The sequence below is a fragment of the Gymnogyps californianus genome, chromosome 1 (assembly GCF_018139145.2).
Source record: "Gymnogyps californianus isolate 813 chromosome 1, ASM1813914v2, whole genome shotgun sequence".
NCBI lineage: Eukaryota > Metazoa > Chordata > Aves > Accipitriformes > Cathartidae > Gymnogyps > Gymnogyps californianus.
Window position 1 is genome coordinate 154,848,817 of NC_059471.1, and position 16,515 is coordinate 154,865,331.

The window sequence follows — 16,515 nt, forward strand, 5'->3', positions numbered from 1 at the left end:
GTGAAGACGTTTAATCCTTTGCTCTGAGAATGTTGAATCTGGTCTCTGGGTGCTACGTCACGTGCTCTAGGCTGAGGGAGTGTGCCGAGGTGCGTGGGAGCCCAAGCCCGTATGTGGTCTGGGATGGTAGGGCCATAGAAATGTAATAATAAAAGTGCAGTCTTTGTGCGTTAATATGCATTTGGGAAACATTTGGATGGACCGAGAGAGATGCTCTGAGCAGGCACTAGAGGAATGCTAGCTGTATCATATGTTTTCTCCTCTGTTTAACAGCAGCAATTTTGCTATTGTTTGCAGATGGTCCATTTTGCCTTTATTTGCAGTGGACCTGCTTAATGTCCTGACGATGTCCAAAACTCTGCTGCACTTCTGAACACGCACACACACACATACAAAAATGCTGGTGAACCTCTCATTGGTGTCAGCATGTCTGATGTACAAAAAATACCTCTCTCACCTGCCACCTACTTCTTCCACAGAGAAAAACTTCATTTCAAACTGCATCTTAGTTGTAACAAGAGGAGAGTGTTGTGTTCTGGCTAGAAGGACCTTTCCCTGAGCGTCCTCCCCCATAAGCCCATCTCTCAAGTGCTTGGCTTGAGCATCCTCTCCTGTTATCAGCTTTACGAGTAGAGCTTGTAGAGCTGATGGTCTAAACCAAGGCTGAGCAACAGTGGTGAATGTTTCTTCTCTTTTTGTCTTTGGTGTGTAGGATCAAGCTTGCAGATAAAAACAATACAGCAGCTGTGAAGGAATTAGAAAGACCTTTGTGTGGATTTTTGAGTGAGAGATGTTCTGAAGGTGCCTCTGTCACCCTGGGTTTTACACCTGAAGCTGAACCAGTTTCTTCTGTGGTGAAGAACCCACTGGGAGCCTTGGAGAACTTGATGCTGGATCCAAGGCTAGACTGCTTTCAGCAGAACATGCTTAGTCCCAAAATGATCATCAGTGACCCGTCTGTGGATCTGAACGTTAAAGAAAACAGTAAAATCATCAGGAGACAGATAGGAGGCACTCAGAATATACGGTCACCTGGAAAAATTGGCTTGAGGAATAAGTCCTTCAGCATCAAGGACAAAATTTCAGAATGGGAAGGGAAAAAGGAAACACAGTCCACTCCTCGCAGAGAGGAGGAGCAGGGAGTTAAAGAGGAGCACAGGGTGCCCTGTGTAACTGAGAAGACAAGCGGGGAAGCACTGGTGACTCGGAAGGTGGAGACCAAGAGACTTACGAACTGGGAACTGGAGTGCAAAGGGGCAGGCAAAGAGAATGAGCGGAAAGCAGGAACTCAGAAAGGCACAGGGCAGGCAGCAGAGCGAAAGGGGGCAGCGCAGAAGGATGAGGAAGCGGAGTCCAGCCCTGGAAAATGCAAGGAGGTGAAAGGTGGGAAGTGGGAGGTCCAGAAGGAGAATCTTTCAGTGCTTAGTCAGGTCAAGAAGCTAGAGCAGGCTTTGAAAGATGGCTCAGCAGAGCTGCAGCCGCAGTTGCCTGGTACTTACTATTCCCCACAGTGCTTGCAGGAGAAGGCAGCACAAGGACACACCGCTCCCGAGGGCCATGAGAGCATATGTGGAGCTGAGCTCAGTAAAAGGCTTCTTGGCTTGGACTCTGAAATCAGTGAGCCAATTTTTGGAACTCTAGAAGAGGTAAGAACTTCTCATGTGAAATCCAAGGGCTGCACAGTGGAGAACGTGTACACAGAGCCAGGGGTGCCAGAGAAGAAACCCTTCATCAACCCACTGCCAAAGCCCCGGCGAACTTTCAAACACGAGGGGGAAGAGGACTGGGTGCCAGCAGCTAGGAATAAAAGAAACTTGCCCCCTCTGCCATCCATTCCTCCCCCTCCTCTACCATCCTCTCCTCCCCCGTCAGCTGTCAGCAGGAGGCTCTGGAGCGGGAAGCACAAGAACAACGCCGACCACAGGTATTCGGACTGTGTTTCACAAAGGTGTTGGTCTTGATGGTGGAGTCCTGCCTTCCCATATCTCTCTGGGAGAGACGGATCTTCCCTGGTCGCTCATGATACCCAGAGAGCCTTGCTGACCATAACCAGCACTCAGTCATCTCTCTGAGAACGTATGAGTGGCCAGCACAACTTCACAGGATAACTGTGAAGGGATAAGTCATGGCAGATTTGGGCTTTAAGGTTGCTGTATTACGTGGCTTAACCTTCGAGCCCAAGATTGAAGGGTTTGGGGTTTTGTTTTGGTGTTTTAGCAGAAAATCTATTTAATTACAAAATGACTACAGCTGGTCTGGAATGGGGTCTGGAATGATAATCTCTAGACTCTACCGCAGCATTTTCACTGTTCATAGTAAAGCTATTCCTTTAACTGAATCTGATGTGTATATATTCTTCTGGAGTGCTTTCTTGCCTTTTCTCCCCTCCCACATGGTTGTCCCACATTTTTGGGATGGGGAGCATAAAATGCACAGCTGTTTCTTATGCCCTCTGCGTAAACTGTCACCTAAAAATTCCTGGCTTGGGTGCAGGAAGGAAATTGAAACTTTCCAGGTTTGTTAGTGGAGGACACTTAATTGTTTTTACCCTTTCTACCATCCTGCATGCAAGTATTGCTTTCCTGTACTGCTCAAAGAGAGCTGATTTTGGGGCCCCCCTATTCCTGCCGAGGGTGGGATCTGCGCTGTAAATGGGACCTCTCATGGCCTAAGGTTCTGTGCCATGTTGCAGGATGTGGCACTTAACACTTGCATCTTCACAGTGTGCTATTGCCATGACAACCCAGATTATCTACAGCATCCCCAAAATGCGTTTATTTGTGTGGCTGATAAAAATAAGCAATCTCAGTTTACTTTTCCATGCTTTATATGGGATGAGGCTGTGAAATGTTCTCAGTAATTCGTTTTGCTAGCTGGGTGGCATGTTGGAGACGTGAATTAGCTGTGATTTGGTTATAAATGCTGGTTAACTGTATCACTCTCCTCTTTGCTCCTTCTCCCCTCCCATCAATGGCGCAGGAAGTCGTATGAGTTTGAAGACTTGCTGCAGTCATCGTCTGAGAACGGCCGGGTGGATTGGTACGCGCAGACCAAGCTGGCCCTCACACGCACTTTATCTGAGGAGAACGTCTATGAAGACATCCTGGGTAGGAGCTTTGGACAGGACATACTGGGTAGGAGCTCTGGACAGGGAAGCGATTTGACTGCTAATGCTGAGTAACTGAGAAGACTCATGATCAACAGGCACTCACCCGAGGTGCTAAATACAGTATGTCTATTATCCAAATGCAAGCCAAGACACATTTTACACAGATTATTGGCAAGTAATGAGAAAAATGGACGGAATATTTCAAAACTCATCAGCTTCAAAGATGAACCTGAGGCATGTGGGAACCAGCTTTTATTTTTTGCTGGCATCTCTCCTTTGTCTTCCTTTTGTCCTGTGGACTAATTCTCACAGCTCTGGTCTGTCCATTGTGGTGAGCTTGTCACCGCTGAGATAATGCGAACAGTCTGAAAACATAGCCTTGAAGTCAATTCTGCGGTTCAGAAATAGGATTGTGTATGGCTCCAGGTACCATTGAAATTAAGAAACTAGGTCCCACAATCTCTGAAATTGAGTTTTATTTCATTCTCTGACTTCGGTGGCAGATCAATGCCATTTTAAAGATTATTTCCTGTAACACTCTCAATTTATATAGTGTTTTTTAATATTGTGAGTTAGATGGCCTTTTATGGAACATAGAATAGAAGCATCCCTCTTGAAAAAGCCTTAAGTTTTAGTAGCTGTAGGCTGGTGCTGTGTAAAGCTCTTGGCTGAGTTTAGCAGAATAGGAAGAGAATAGCTGCATCAGCTCTCGCCATGCAGCTGTAATCCTACAAAGGTGGTCTGTGTTGTTCAGCGTGGGAGGAGCTGCGCCTTCTCAGGAGCAGGCCAGGCATTATTATTTTGATATGAATAAAATCTGATCATACTTGATGAGAAAGATCTCTCAAAGGAATCATGTTCCTTTGGGACTGATGGCAGACAAAGTGATGCCAATCTGTCCTTTTTGACATTTTTGAAGTTGTCGGCCTCGTTTGTGGAGCTAGGGGCCTTGTGTTTGCTTTTTTCTTCTCTTTAGTTGGGGGGGCCAAAGGAACAGGGAGTGCCTGAGCAGCTGCCGGGGTTTTTTTGTGTTGGGGCGTGGTGGGAGGTCTCAGAAACCACTGAGTAAGGGTCACCTTGTCAGCTGGAATAACATGGATAGCGTTACAGAGTGGCTGTATAGGCAAATCCATCCATTCAAACATAAGCACACTCCTGCATCCCAAGCTTGCAGGGAACTCAAATACCAGGCTGAAGTTCCTCTCCCCTCCAGCTTTTAGTTGCAAAGATTAGAAGAAAACAAAGTTACGGGTAATTGTAGCTAATGGGGCATGTTTGGTTTTTTTGTTTTCTTGCTGCATGTTTAGGCTTTGCCTGGAGTCAGTGATCTTTAATTGGTTCCTGCAGTCCTGGTGGTGTTACCATGGAAGCTTGGGAAAAGGGGTGGACAGGGATAACTCAAAAAAAGCTACAGTTTTGTTTTTCACAAGACCACAGGCGGGTATAGGTCACAAAACAAACAACATGTGAAAACCACACCAATGGAGGGGGAACCGAGACTTCAGCCACAGGACACTAGTGCTGACCCACAGATAATCATGTGTGTCCATCAGGGCATGCAAGCACACACATACACCCCATATTCATATGCGTGACTTGCGGGGGGGTTCAGCTGTTGGTGGGAGAACCGTTCCCTTTCCCAGCAAGTCACACAGATTCCCTTCGTGCACCATCTTTTTACCCCTTTGCCATTGCTTACCTGGAATATTGGAAATTGTACTGGGCAGATGGATGACAAGGTTTATTTGTCAAAAAGAGGGAAATGGTGTTCTTTCTTCTAGACTGAGGCTAATTGGACATGCTGCCGAGCAGTTTGAGGATGGGGTAGGCAACAGAACTCAAGCTTGTTCTTTTTTCTCCCATCTACCCAGTTATCTGACAGCTGAAGTATATTTTCAGTACTGAAGTGTGCCATTGAAATTAGAAAGTGGAGCCACTTTCAGGGACAGGAGCATGTTTGCTGACAAAATGTTCATGCAGACTTGCTTTGCTGGTGTCACACATGCTTACCTTCTCCTCCTTGGTGAATTCAGAGCCACCACTGTAGTGCTGGGTATCACCAAGCCACAGATAGAAGGCAGTGTTGGAAAAGACTTGAGTTTCTGTCCTTGTCTGAAGACTCCAGCTACATTCCTGCCCCAGCAGGGCAGGCAGGTGGGAGCACACCAGTTAGACAGATCCTACAGCCATTGCCGATCCCTGCTCCAGAGGCCTGCAGCATCAATGACCTCCGGTCTTTGCTCTCAGCCAAGCATTACGTGACAATAAGAGAAAGGCAGTTGCTTCAAGTCCCAGCTGTCCACTGGGATGGCAAGAAATGATGGCAATGAAGAGAGAAATGTCATAACAAATTGCCTGCCCGTGCAGATGCTTGGGCTAAGCCTTTGTCATTGGTTTCTTAGATGCTTGGATGGAGATGTCACAACCTGCTTTTTCGGAGTTGTGTGTTCTTTTTGAACACACTTGGGTTTGCATTTCCCAGCGCTGCTGAAGAGTGGGATGTAAGAATTTCATTATACGTCATTTTGGGTGTTTAAAACTCAGATTAGTTGTGTGCCTCATCTCCAGAATCAGTGGAAAGAAAGGGACACCTCTGTGTGGTCATTCAAGCTCTGTGTTTTTGAGGGGATCCTAGGTAAGAATGAGCTGAATGTTACCTTAGAGGTGTCCCTTCCCCCCACCCCTCCAGGGAGAGAGCATCCTGACTTTGGATGGCCTAGGCTAGGTGAGGTGAATCCTTCCCTCTTTCTAAAGTGGGGCATGTGAGGTTGAGGCATCCATGATTGGTAGATGTGTTTGAAAACCTATGTTGTGTGATGGACATCCATGTTCAGAGAGTGGATTAAATCTTTCTACAGAGTCAGCCCAAGAGCAGTGCATCGCTTCAGCCCCAATTAAATGATGATCAGAGGTCCCCCTAAACATGGGGTTTAAACAGAGGAGAGAGGACCCTTATGCTAGCCTTCAGCTCGCAGTTTCATTTAGAGAGCAGAAGACTGGAAAGAAGGAAATATAATTATGGATTGATGTGCATGAGAACTTCACAGCTCCTCTGAAGACAGGGAAATGAACTTGAGGACTCGCTGCATCTTTTCCATCTGTAGTATCTGTGATACGTTCCTATGGCTGCATGTGTCAGGGTTTGGACACTGTCCAGCGAGCAGCTGGACTTCTCTCTTCTATGGAGGGAATGAAGCAATTGCAGGAATGCCTGAGAACAGGTCTTTATGTCTGATGTGGGAGGTGGGAGAAGGCCAGCAGATCCCCAAACAGATTTTTATGGCAAACCTCAAGGATTTTCTGCACTTACAGTCTCTTGCTTGTGGCTTTTTGCTGCAGATCCACCATTGAAGGAAAACCCTTATGAAGACATTGAGACCAACAGCCGCTGTTTGGGGAAGAAATGTGTCCTGACCTTCCCAGCATCCCCCACCTCTTCTGTACCTGGGACTCCCACTAAGGTACTTTGCCTGAAGTGGCCACCTCTCCTGCTCCAGAAGGTTTTTGGGTGAAATCCAGGTTCTGTGTGGAAAGAGTGGTATTTTGCCGATTTGACTTTGATCATGTTGGATTTTTTTCCTTTTTGTCTTTTACCGCTTATCATTTACAGTATAAGAGGGTATTTACTGCCCTTTAGCAAAGTAAAAACCAGCATTCCTTTATACAAATGGTTTGTTGGCTTTTGCTGTTTTTCACACCAGGGCTACCTTCCCCTGGTAGGGGGGAAGTCCTTTTGCTGATAGAGTGCAAGAAAACTCTTCCTGCCCCCAGAGAGGGCATTTAAGTGCTTGGGTAATCAAGCCCTGCAGTCATCTGGGCTCAGTGTCAGCGGGCCATACACAGTCTGCCCGTGCTGATGCCAAGATGCCTCTGCAGCCCCCTCCCTTAAGGATGCCTCTTTTGCTCTCTCCTTGATGAGACTGGTTGCTGGTAACTAGTGCAATGCCAATCCCCTGGTTAGGGGGCCGATACTAAAAGGATGTCCCCAGCAGCAGCACAGCTCACAGCCTGGTGCCGTTTTCCTCCTTGGCAGTGAAACCAAAAGAAGAGGCAAAACATTGGTCTGTGCCTCTTGCTCGGAGCTCAGGGCTTACCAAGGCCAGCCCTGCTCTCAGCCTCCCGAGCTGTTTTGGTTGGTTCCTGTTTTCTGTTTAGATAGTCCAAGCTTGGAACAGCAGGGCCAATGTGACAGCAGAAGTCATCTTGGCAACAACTGGGTTCAGAGTGGATAGCAGGGATCTAAACATGGTTTTCCTGACCAAAGGGTTTTCCCATGCTCTCCAAGTTGTAGCTATTATTAGAGCTGTTACCCAACGTTTTCAGAAGCTTGACGTGCAGCGTTTCTTGACATATTGCTCTTTTCCAATGAGCTTAATCAGCAACTGAGGTTTCTTTGGATAATTCAGCACTTAAAAGTGAAAATTCTTCTGTAGTTCTCAATCCATTCTCCTTGTTGCTAGTTAGGTCTAGAGCAGCAAGGGTCTATATGTTAGTGTTAGGATGAAGTTGATTTCCCTCAGAGAGCTTTGCAATCACCTGTGCACTCTGATTTCCCACCTGTACTCTCAAAAGAGGGCTGCAGTGTTACACAGGAATGCCTTTCACCATAGATATGGTTCCCAGCAGGAGACACTTAGTAAAGATTTGAATAGGAGTAATTATGTTACACTACAGTGCTTTGACATCTAAAAGCCATGATCTGCATCAGTCAGAAGAGAAGTGCTGCAGCTCTCTTGGCAACTAACGGGTTTGCAACTGCAGTGTGAATCACGCTGGAGAGCCTGCTCAGGCTGGAGACTGATGGGGAATGGGTCTGGACAGACTTTCAGTAGTAGCTTGTATCACTAGTGCAGGATGAGATTCTTCAGTGCGAAGGCTCTTCCCCGCCTCATTTTAACGTGTGACTTCTCTGTGGGTGGTAAGCGTTTTTGTGAGTTGAGCGTCTTCTGCCAAATCATCCAGACACCTGAGCTAACCTGAATGAATGAATTGGTCTGGCTGATAGCTCTGCAGAGTGTGTCTGTTGATGGAGGCAGACCATTATGCTGCCTCAGCTATGGTGCTGCTGTGACTTGTTCAGAACTAGCTTCAGAATTAGCCTAGTGCCAAGTAGATACATCCTCTGGGAGTGCAGATACAGTGCCCACAAAAAGTGCGACTTAACCTTGTCATAACTGCTGGGAAATTCTGTAGGAGAAGACAAGAAGAGTTCATATTGAGCATCTTTCTGGTGAGAAGTGGTTTGCCCTTCTTTATCTGGAGCTGAGCTTTCTGCTTCTCTGATGCTGTTTTTGGTCAGGGACTTTAAAAACTTTACTCTGGTACTTAAATATCTACTGTTGTGCTCACACTGAACTTGTTAATGAGCTTAGGAGGAAACTAGTCTCCATAATTGTCTATCGTGGCATTTCTTGTACCCTCCTCTGAAATAGTTAATTCTGGCTACTGTCAGACAGCCATACTGACAGTGCTTTTTGTCTGGTCTCCCCTCTTCTCTGTTCCTGCTGGCTAGCTGCTCCTTACCCCAATTGCTTGTGGTTGGCTGGTTGATTAGTCTTGTCTTGTTTACAGTCCCAGCCTCTGGATTACACAAGTCCTGGGAGATTTTTTTTTGCACTGGTGCAAGGCTTCTTGGCCACCCCCTAAGACTGCATTCTGGTCTGGAATGAATATGGGATGGTTAAATTCCTGGTCAAGATAGTCCTGGGCTAGCCCGGCGGCTGGGCGAGTTCCTTGCGTGTGCAGAAATCCGTGAGCGTTCTCAGGGCCATTTTGCCAGCTGAGTGCTGCGGCCAGCCCACTGGATTTACCACTATGACAGTGTTAGCAATGAAACAAAGGTACGTGAGGTACTGGGTTCATTCATTCCTTCTCCTCCATTTCCAGTTGCTTTCCAAGCCCATTTTTTTCCGACAAAACTCAGAGCGGCGGAGTTTCAAACTGCCAGACATACGGAAACTGAGCCGTGATGGGACTGGGTCACCATCCAAAATCAGCCCTCCCTCGACCCCCAGCAGTCCAGATGACACCTTCTTCTCCTTGGGAGACCCTCAGAATGGCAAGAGGAGAAGGAAGATTCCCAAGGTAAATCTAGGGCTTTCTATCTTTTGCTTGGCTTCTTCCAGGCAGGAATGTGAGTATGAGAGAATGTTTTCTTTAGTTTCCAATGTGGCATCCCTGCAATATAGCTGTTGTCCTGGCAGGTGACTTGTGTTTAACTCCCTTTCTGCCTGAAGGAGAAGGCTCACAAACATCTCTGCAAGTTTTGAAGAAGTTATTTTTCCATCTGAGATACCATGATTGTCAGGAGAGATAAAATAAGAAGGGAAAAAAAAGCATTTTAATTTTTTGATCAAAGTTGAAGTTTGTCAGAGGGGAAAAAAGCAATTAAGATTTTTGCAGAAGACATACCCCATCGTATTTCCTTCTTTGCTTGATGGACAGGACAGTCAGAAATTGTCTGTGTGTTGTGTTGTTATTTCCTCCTGGCAATCTGTTGTTCTTTGCTAGGTCTGATTCATGCATTGGCTGATTCTAATTCAAGGTAGGGTGTGATTGTAGGTGAACAACGAAAATACTGACATTTGAGTGGCAAAAGGAGTTGTCTGTAGTCATGAGCATTTTCTGGAGCAACGTTTCCTACTTCATATTTGGATACAGCATGACTCCGTTTCAATTTTATTTTCTTTCAGATCTATCAGGAAGTGTATTCAGTCCAGATGAGGTTTGGCAGCAGTCTATCTATTGAATGTTTCAAAAACACAGTTATAAAAACACAGTTGCTTATCCCAGTCTTTGCAGGACAAGCAGAGGCTACCAGGGACTGTCTGTGGTGATTTTTTTCTGAACCCACAGTTTTCATCTGGGGAAAAAGGGATGTGTTTGTATATCTTCTTTGTTTCCTGGTTGCCAGATCTGTATTCAGGTTTGCATATCTGATTTTTGAATGCCCTCTCTGTATCCCTCAGCTCTTCAGGAATGAGCCAAAGACTACAAATGTCTAGGGTTTTCTTTCCCAGTATGCCTACACATCTGTGCATGTGCTTGAGCTCTATCAGTGTGTTCACACATACTTTTATGTCAACTGAAGGGAAGATTACAAGTATATATTTACCAGGCAGTGCCACTGAGCAGTCTTGCAGAGCAAGCTCAGAACTGAGTTTTACTGCGTCAGTGGCAAGATCAGCCTGAGGCTTGAGCTGGGTGGCTGGGTGGAGGCTGTACTTCCACATCAGAGCATCCTATCTCTCACTTAAATATTTTGATTCAGAGTTCCCATACCAAGTGTGTGGTGGGCCTTTCTTCCCTTGAGCTCTCAGGACATGTGTGCAGGGATCCCAGACTTTCTGGAATAAATCTGAATGCTGTGGCCATGTCCTGCTGCTTCTGCCTGGGACCTTGACAAGGAGGCAGCTCTGCTCAAGGAGGCTTGGGGAAGCCTGGCATGGTCCTTCTGTGATTCTGCTCCCCTTCAGGGATGGATAGGGAGACCAGAGGCACTGAATGAGCCACTAAGCCCAGCTATGCCCGACACTGAAATGTCCTCCTCTCTCCTGGTCAGCTGGGAGGCCAGGGGGTAAAGGATTTGCAAAGAAAACCACTAGTATAAAGTACTTCAGCATCATTGGCTCCCACCCATCTCAACTTCTTCAGCATTCCTTGTATGATGTGTTTCCCCCATGCTTCATATGAAGCCTTTTCCAGCACATCCCACAGCAGATGTTAAAGGCATAAAGACATTAAAGTTTGCTGTCATCCCCCAGCCAGTTTTCTGCTTTCAAAGCTGCAGACCAGGGCAGGTTCCCAAGGGACCCTCTGGTGCTCCCTGGAACAAGGACCATGGTACAGAGAGGCCCAGGTGGGCACTGTCAAGCTCGTATGGCCACACAGTGTGGAAGTGCATTAAAGGTCTGGCCTTTCATCAGGGCTTGTTGCCTTGGGCTCCTGCCATACCAGCATGACTGTACTGCTTCTGTACCAGAGGGAGTGTGGCCATTGGCAGCGCAGGTGCAGGTGGGTGTGCAAGGTGGATGCTGGTAATTGTCGGTTTTGGGCCATCAAGGGAAGAGTTTCAGTATGGCTGGGGTTGGGAAACAGAGCACTTTGCATGAAATTCTAGCTTGCTTTTTTGCCTGGGTAGGAAAATAACCTTGTTCGTTTGTGTGTTTGCTGAGCAGCTTGTGTTGAAAATCAATGCCATTTATGAGGCACGAAGGGGAAAGAAACGTGTCAAGAGACTATCGCAGTCTACAGAGAGCAATTCAGGGAAAGGTAAAGGAACTTTGAATCATCATACATCTAAGACTTTTTGAAGACTTGGCTTAGAGTTTAGGCTGGCTTAGTGATTTATGTGATGTTTTCTAGCGCTTCTTCCAGTCCAGAGTGAGATTGAGTTGGGGCTTCCACCCTTTCTTTTGGGAAGATAAAGGCTGTTCCTCTGCCCAAGAGACTTTCATTAAAATGGAACTTTTTATGTTTTTCTTGCTTTGTTTTCATTCCATGGCTTTACATGATAACCTTATAGGTCATACCAAAAATGTCCCCCCTTTTTGATGTTTATTTCTGGACAGGCTGGAAGCTTTGGAGAGGAATGTTCTGTCCAAAGAGACTGATTTGTTGAGATCAAAATATCTTGTAGGAATGTGTCACTTTAGTGAACTGTCCAATGGAGGATAGTAGATTTTGAAACAGTCCTGGTTCCTTCAGCATCCCAATAAACAAATAGCCTCAGTTGGGAATCAGAGTTTCTAGACTTGACTGTAGGACCATCTCCATCATAGCAAGATTGAGACTTTCAGCCTCCCGCTGTCAGTTAACAACTTGCCAGAAGTGTTCAGGTACTTCAGAGCAATTGCTTTTAAACATTTCATCTCCATAAAACTTAAAATTACATCTTTCCAACACAGTATTTTTTTCCAAAACACCCTAATTTCCAGTGAAAGGTGACCACCAGCTCTATTTGTTTCCCACAATTACTTGTTACTGTTTATCCTATTTTGTATAGGATATACACCCACAGGGGGGATGAGTGTGTTTATACGAACCTTAGGCGAAGCATCCCAGACTTGTCTCTACATCATTTTTTATACCCCTCTCTGAAGCACCTAAGGCATCATTGACAGAAATATTGGACCATAGAGACCTAGAGTCTGATTCAGTCTGGCAATTGTTTTTTTTGTTTGTTTGCTTGTTTTTATCCCTTGTCCCGCAAACTAATGCATATTAATCAGTATTTTGCCTTGGTGTTGTGCTTGTACAGACTTGGATAAAATACTGCTCTGGCGTTTTATTCTTTATGCAACTCTTTTGGCTGTGCAAAATTGATCTTGTTGTTTGGGTTTTTTTATTATTCCCTGAATGAATGGGAAGATACCAAGATTGGTAAGCTAAATGTCTGTGGGTATGTGCACCCTTGAAAAGAATAAGGCCCTTGGGATCTATACTGTCTTCCCCCTGAAGTTGCCAGGCCTGGTTTTCTCATGCCAGTGATAAGAAATGCAGTTATAAATAGACTTTACTTAATTCATCTTCCCCTTTCTTTTTTCCTAGTTACAGATGAAAACAGTGAATCGGACAGCGATACTGAAGAGAAGCTGAAAGGTGAGGCAAATGTGTGAAGAGAGCAAATGGCTCCTGATAAACTCTGCTCTGGGATCCTGGGTCAAGATCTCTCTCTGTGTTCTGCTTTTGGAGAAGGAGCTTGTTTCCACTCAGAACACAGTGAGAAAACAAAGATCTCAATACTGCAGAAGAAAATCCATGGGCAGAGGACTATAGTAGTCCAAAGCAAACATCTATTCCAATTCCCATCAAAGCTCTTTGCCCTGACTTTCCTAGGAGGTGGCTTGGACACGGTGGAAATACAGTGAGGTTTTTCTAAGTACACAGTCACAAATGTGTGACCAGGCTGACAGAACCAGTATTGCATGGGACACTGTTCAGAAACCCCACTATGCATTTACTAAGGGAGAAAAAACACCAGCCAGACTGGCTAGCTAGGAAAACAGAATTGCACTGTATAATTTATTGCTAGTTAAATTCTTCTGCATTGGCTGAGTTGGGATAAAGCGCTGCATTGCTCGCTTCACTCCAGTAGAGCTATATGGGATACTGGTGTCCATAATACTCTTCTAAAACCTTCTTGTACTGGTAGTTAGCCCTGTGACATGCTGGTGGCATTACAATCTTTTGGGAATTTATATGGCAAATTCAAAGTCCTGGCAGAGTTAGAATGCAAGATGGAAACTCCCTCAGATTCCAAAGTTTCCTGACTTGCATGCACACCTGACCTGGGTAGCAGGTCAGTTCCCAAGCTGAAAAGACAGGCCTAAGCAGCAGTTCCCACTCTGTGTCAACCACAGTGCGTTGTGCTTAAGGGTGTTCGTCCTTACCCTCTTTCAGGTTTTTAGAACAGAAACCTCAGACTGAGTTCCCTCTTGTGAGCACAGCTTCCCACACAAGAACTACTGTATGCTCTTGCTCTCCTCTGCATTGGGAAATCTTTTATCTGTACTGCTGTGTTAGCAAGATCAAGCTGAAAATTGCTGCAGCCGCCTACCTTTTAACAGGTTCTCAGGCTAGCCTGGAGACAGGGAGAGAGGGTTTGTGCCCAGATTGCGCAGAAATTACATTCACAACTGTCTTAACACTATTTTGTGAAATATAGTTCAGATGTAGCTGAGAAAGACAGTGTAGGTGAGGCCAGGAAGACTCAAACTCTTGTCTGTTACTGGTTGCCATAGTGAATCATGTGCATCACCCAAGCTTCTCTGTAACATCTGTATAACTGCAGCTAGGAACTGCCTATAGAGGGGATGATGGAGATTGTGTGAAGTCACCTCAAATCCAACAGCACTGGACTCCAAACAATATCTAGATCCATACCTGGATCTGAGTGATTGTGCAAGTCTACATAACTGTGAACAGGAGCTCTGGCACTTGCTGTTTGCTCTGGCTACACCTGTATTTTGCTTTATGCCCTGTTGAACTGTCAACTTTCCTATTTTTAAATAGGAAAGTGAGATGATTTAGCAAGTCTCTTTTATGTAGGACTTTTGATTCTGTACGTTTTACTTAACGGACCAAACACACCAGCTAGTTGCCTCTGCTTAGAAAGTCACTACACATCATCTGAGACACAGTAAATCATCAGACAGCAGTCATCAGACTGCATGTGAGAGCCGTAAGTGCTGACCCTTGGGAAGGAAAAATGTTTGAAGACAAACTCTGCCATGATGACAGCAGTAAAATCCTGGTATCTTTAGTAGGTTGCACAGAATATAAACAATGCAGAGCTTGAGCGAGCTTTTCAGAAGTGCTCAGCGTTGCTATGACACTGCTCCTTTTGAAGTCCCTGGTAAAACAGAAACCACTTCTGAAAACTTTTGAAGAATTACAGCCTTAGAGTAAATAGCATAATAGGTGATGAGAGAAAGGAGTCTAAGCCATCTTTCCAGGCCTTTAACTGTCCAGGGATTGTTACGCTCTCTGATTTAAGAGGCACCTCAAGATTGCTTTAAATTATATTGTCTGGTTTAGTCCAAGTGGCACAACTTTACCAGACAAAAGGTCAAGTGTCTGCCCTGAAATATATACCATCTCTCAGGAAGCCGTGTCTCCCAAGCAGACATCTTATGTATTTGGAGTTCCTGCAGTATCCCTGTGGTGGTTGTTTCTGTCAAAATCTTGCATTGCCACCCACATTCGCAAAAAGCACAGTTGTGAGAATGTGCTGTAGTCTCTGCTTGTAGTTAATTCTTTCTTTCTTTTGTAGTAGGGGTAAGGGAGACATCATGGAGATTTAATTTGGGATGCGACTGTAAAACAAAGCAGGGGGGTGGTCTTAGCAAATCTCATCTGGTCTCTTCTCAGCAGGCAGCTTTTCATTACTTTCCATGCTGGAATGTTTATTGTCCCGCAGCTCATGTGTGTTGCAGTTACAGCTTGCTTGGCAGTTTTTCTTGTTTCTACAAGTTCACCCAAGACAATGGGAAAACATGGTCCTGAGGGATTAGTTTTAGGCACAGGAAGGACTGGCATGAGCCAGTCTTTTTCATTTGCACCTCTTTCCACATTTTTTTGTTGTTGGCCTACAGCCCAGCCTGTGTTACTGAAGTTGGGAGTCCCCAGCGTTACTCAGCCAGTGAAGCCCTAGCCTGACCCAAGTGCTGGTCTTGTAAAACCGTGGGGATTGCTACCCACAGCCTCCTCTGAACAAAGGTGATCCATCACCTAACTGGGCTGGCTTTAAAAGATGCGTAAACGAATGCTAGGATGAATGCCCAGACTTTATCTGTTATACCATGTCGCATATGGATCTCAGTTTGGGTTGTCTTCAGCTGTAAAAGCTATCCGTGAAATCCTGCTGCTGCCAAAGCTCTTCAGGGTAATGGCACTCACAAGATTACGTCCTGTCTCTGTCGATATTTATAATGCAGCTTCCAAATGGTTCCCACCTCTTACTCAGCCACTGACAAAGTAAATGCAGTGAGGTGATTTTGAGTTTATCTGTAAGTCTCTGCAAAGCGGTGTTGGTGCTCTGTGCAAAGAGCCAGACAAAATCACAATCTCTAATCTTTTTCTTTGTAGCTCACAGCCAGCGCCTGGTGCATGTGAAATCTCGCCTGAAGCAAACCCCACGGTACCAAACCTTGGAACGGGACTTGATTGAATATCAAGAGAGGCAGCTGTTTGAGTACTTTGTCGTGGTGTCCCTGCACAAGAAGCAGGCTGGGGCTGCCTACGTCCCTGAGGTTACCCAGCAGTTCCCATTGAAGGTGCGGTGCCTGTCGGGAAGGACTGGCTGACATGTCTCAAATTGCGTGGTACACTTGCACAGCTGGAGAAGCCACAGCTTCTGTGTTGACTGCGCATTATATCAGTAACCCTTCTGCTGCGTCAGTGTTCAGTGAGACTGAAGATAGAGGGGCTGCAGTCACCCTCAAAGAATTGTCATGGTATTCCTCACTGTTGAAAGAGCAGCTGATTTAGATCTTTTGCTGCCCTTGGCTATGACTTTTATGTAGCTATTCCCTTTCTCCCCCTTTTCTCTTTAAAGAAAACTGACGCTTGGGAGAAGACACGTGTTCTTAAAGGGAAGGCACAGCTTTCACTAATAGGCTAGCTCAAAACGGGGAACGAGGAATGGGAGAAACACAGAGCCAGTGTGACAGCATGTCTGTAAATGAGATGTAACCAGAGCTCCCCTCAGACTTCAGTTCTCTTGCCGCTTGCTGGAAGATGTGTCCCAGATTAGAGTCACAATATAGCAGGGATGGGTCCTGCAGGTGCGAGGCTTGGTGGAATTGGGGGCACAGAGTTACTTTAAGATATCTAAAGATTAGGTGAGCCAGAATCACAGAAATTTTAATATCTTCCAGGCAGAAGCTTAGCCTCTGTCATCACCT

The 16,515-nt window shown here is 45.6% G+C and overlaps 1 protein-coding gene across 2 annotated transcripts in view; it reads left to right on the forward strand.

The window, feature by feature from the left end:
• The window catches only part of DENND2A (DENN domain containing 2A), a 61,512-nt gene that overhangs the window by 26,174 nt on the left and 18,823 nt on the right, over nucleotides 1-16,515 (forward strand). Inside the window, exons 3-9 of one of the 2 annotated variants that reach the window (XM_050905174.1) lie at nucleotides 713-1,924; nucleotides 2,980-3,107; nucleotides 6,449-6,570; nucleotides 8,996-9,193; nucleotides 11,287-11,380; nucleotides 12,659-12,709; nucleotides 15,698-15,885. In XM_050905174.1, the coding sequence (XP_050761131.1) occupies nucleotides 713-1,924; nucleotides 2,980-3,107; nucleotides 6,449-6,570; nucleotides 8,996-9,193; nucleotides 11,287-11,380; nucleotides 12,659-12,709; nucleotides 15,698-15,885 (1,993 nt within the window). The remainder of the gene's footprint in view (nucleotides 1-712; nucleotides 1,925-2,979; nucleotides 3,108-6,448; nucleotides 6,571-8,995; nucleotides 9,194-11,286; nucleotides 11,381-12,658; nucleotides 12,710-15,697; nucleotides 15,886-16,515) is intronic. The other variant, XM_050905183.1, reaches the window with a different exon arrangement.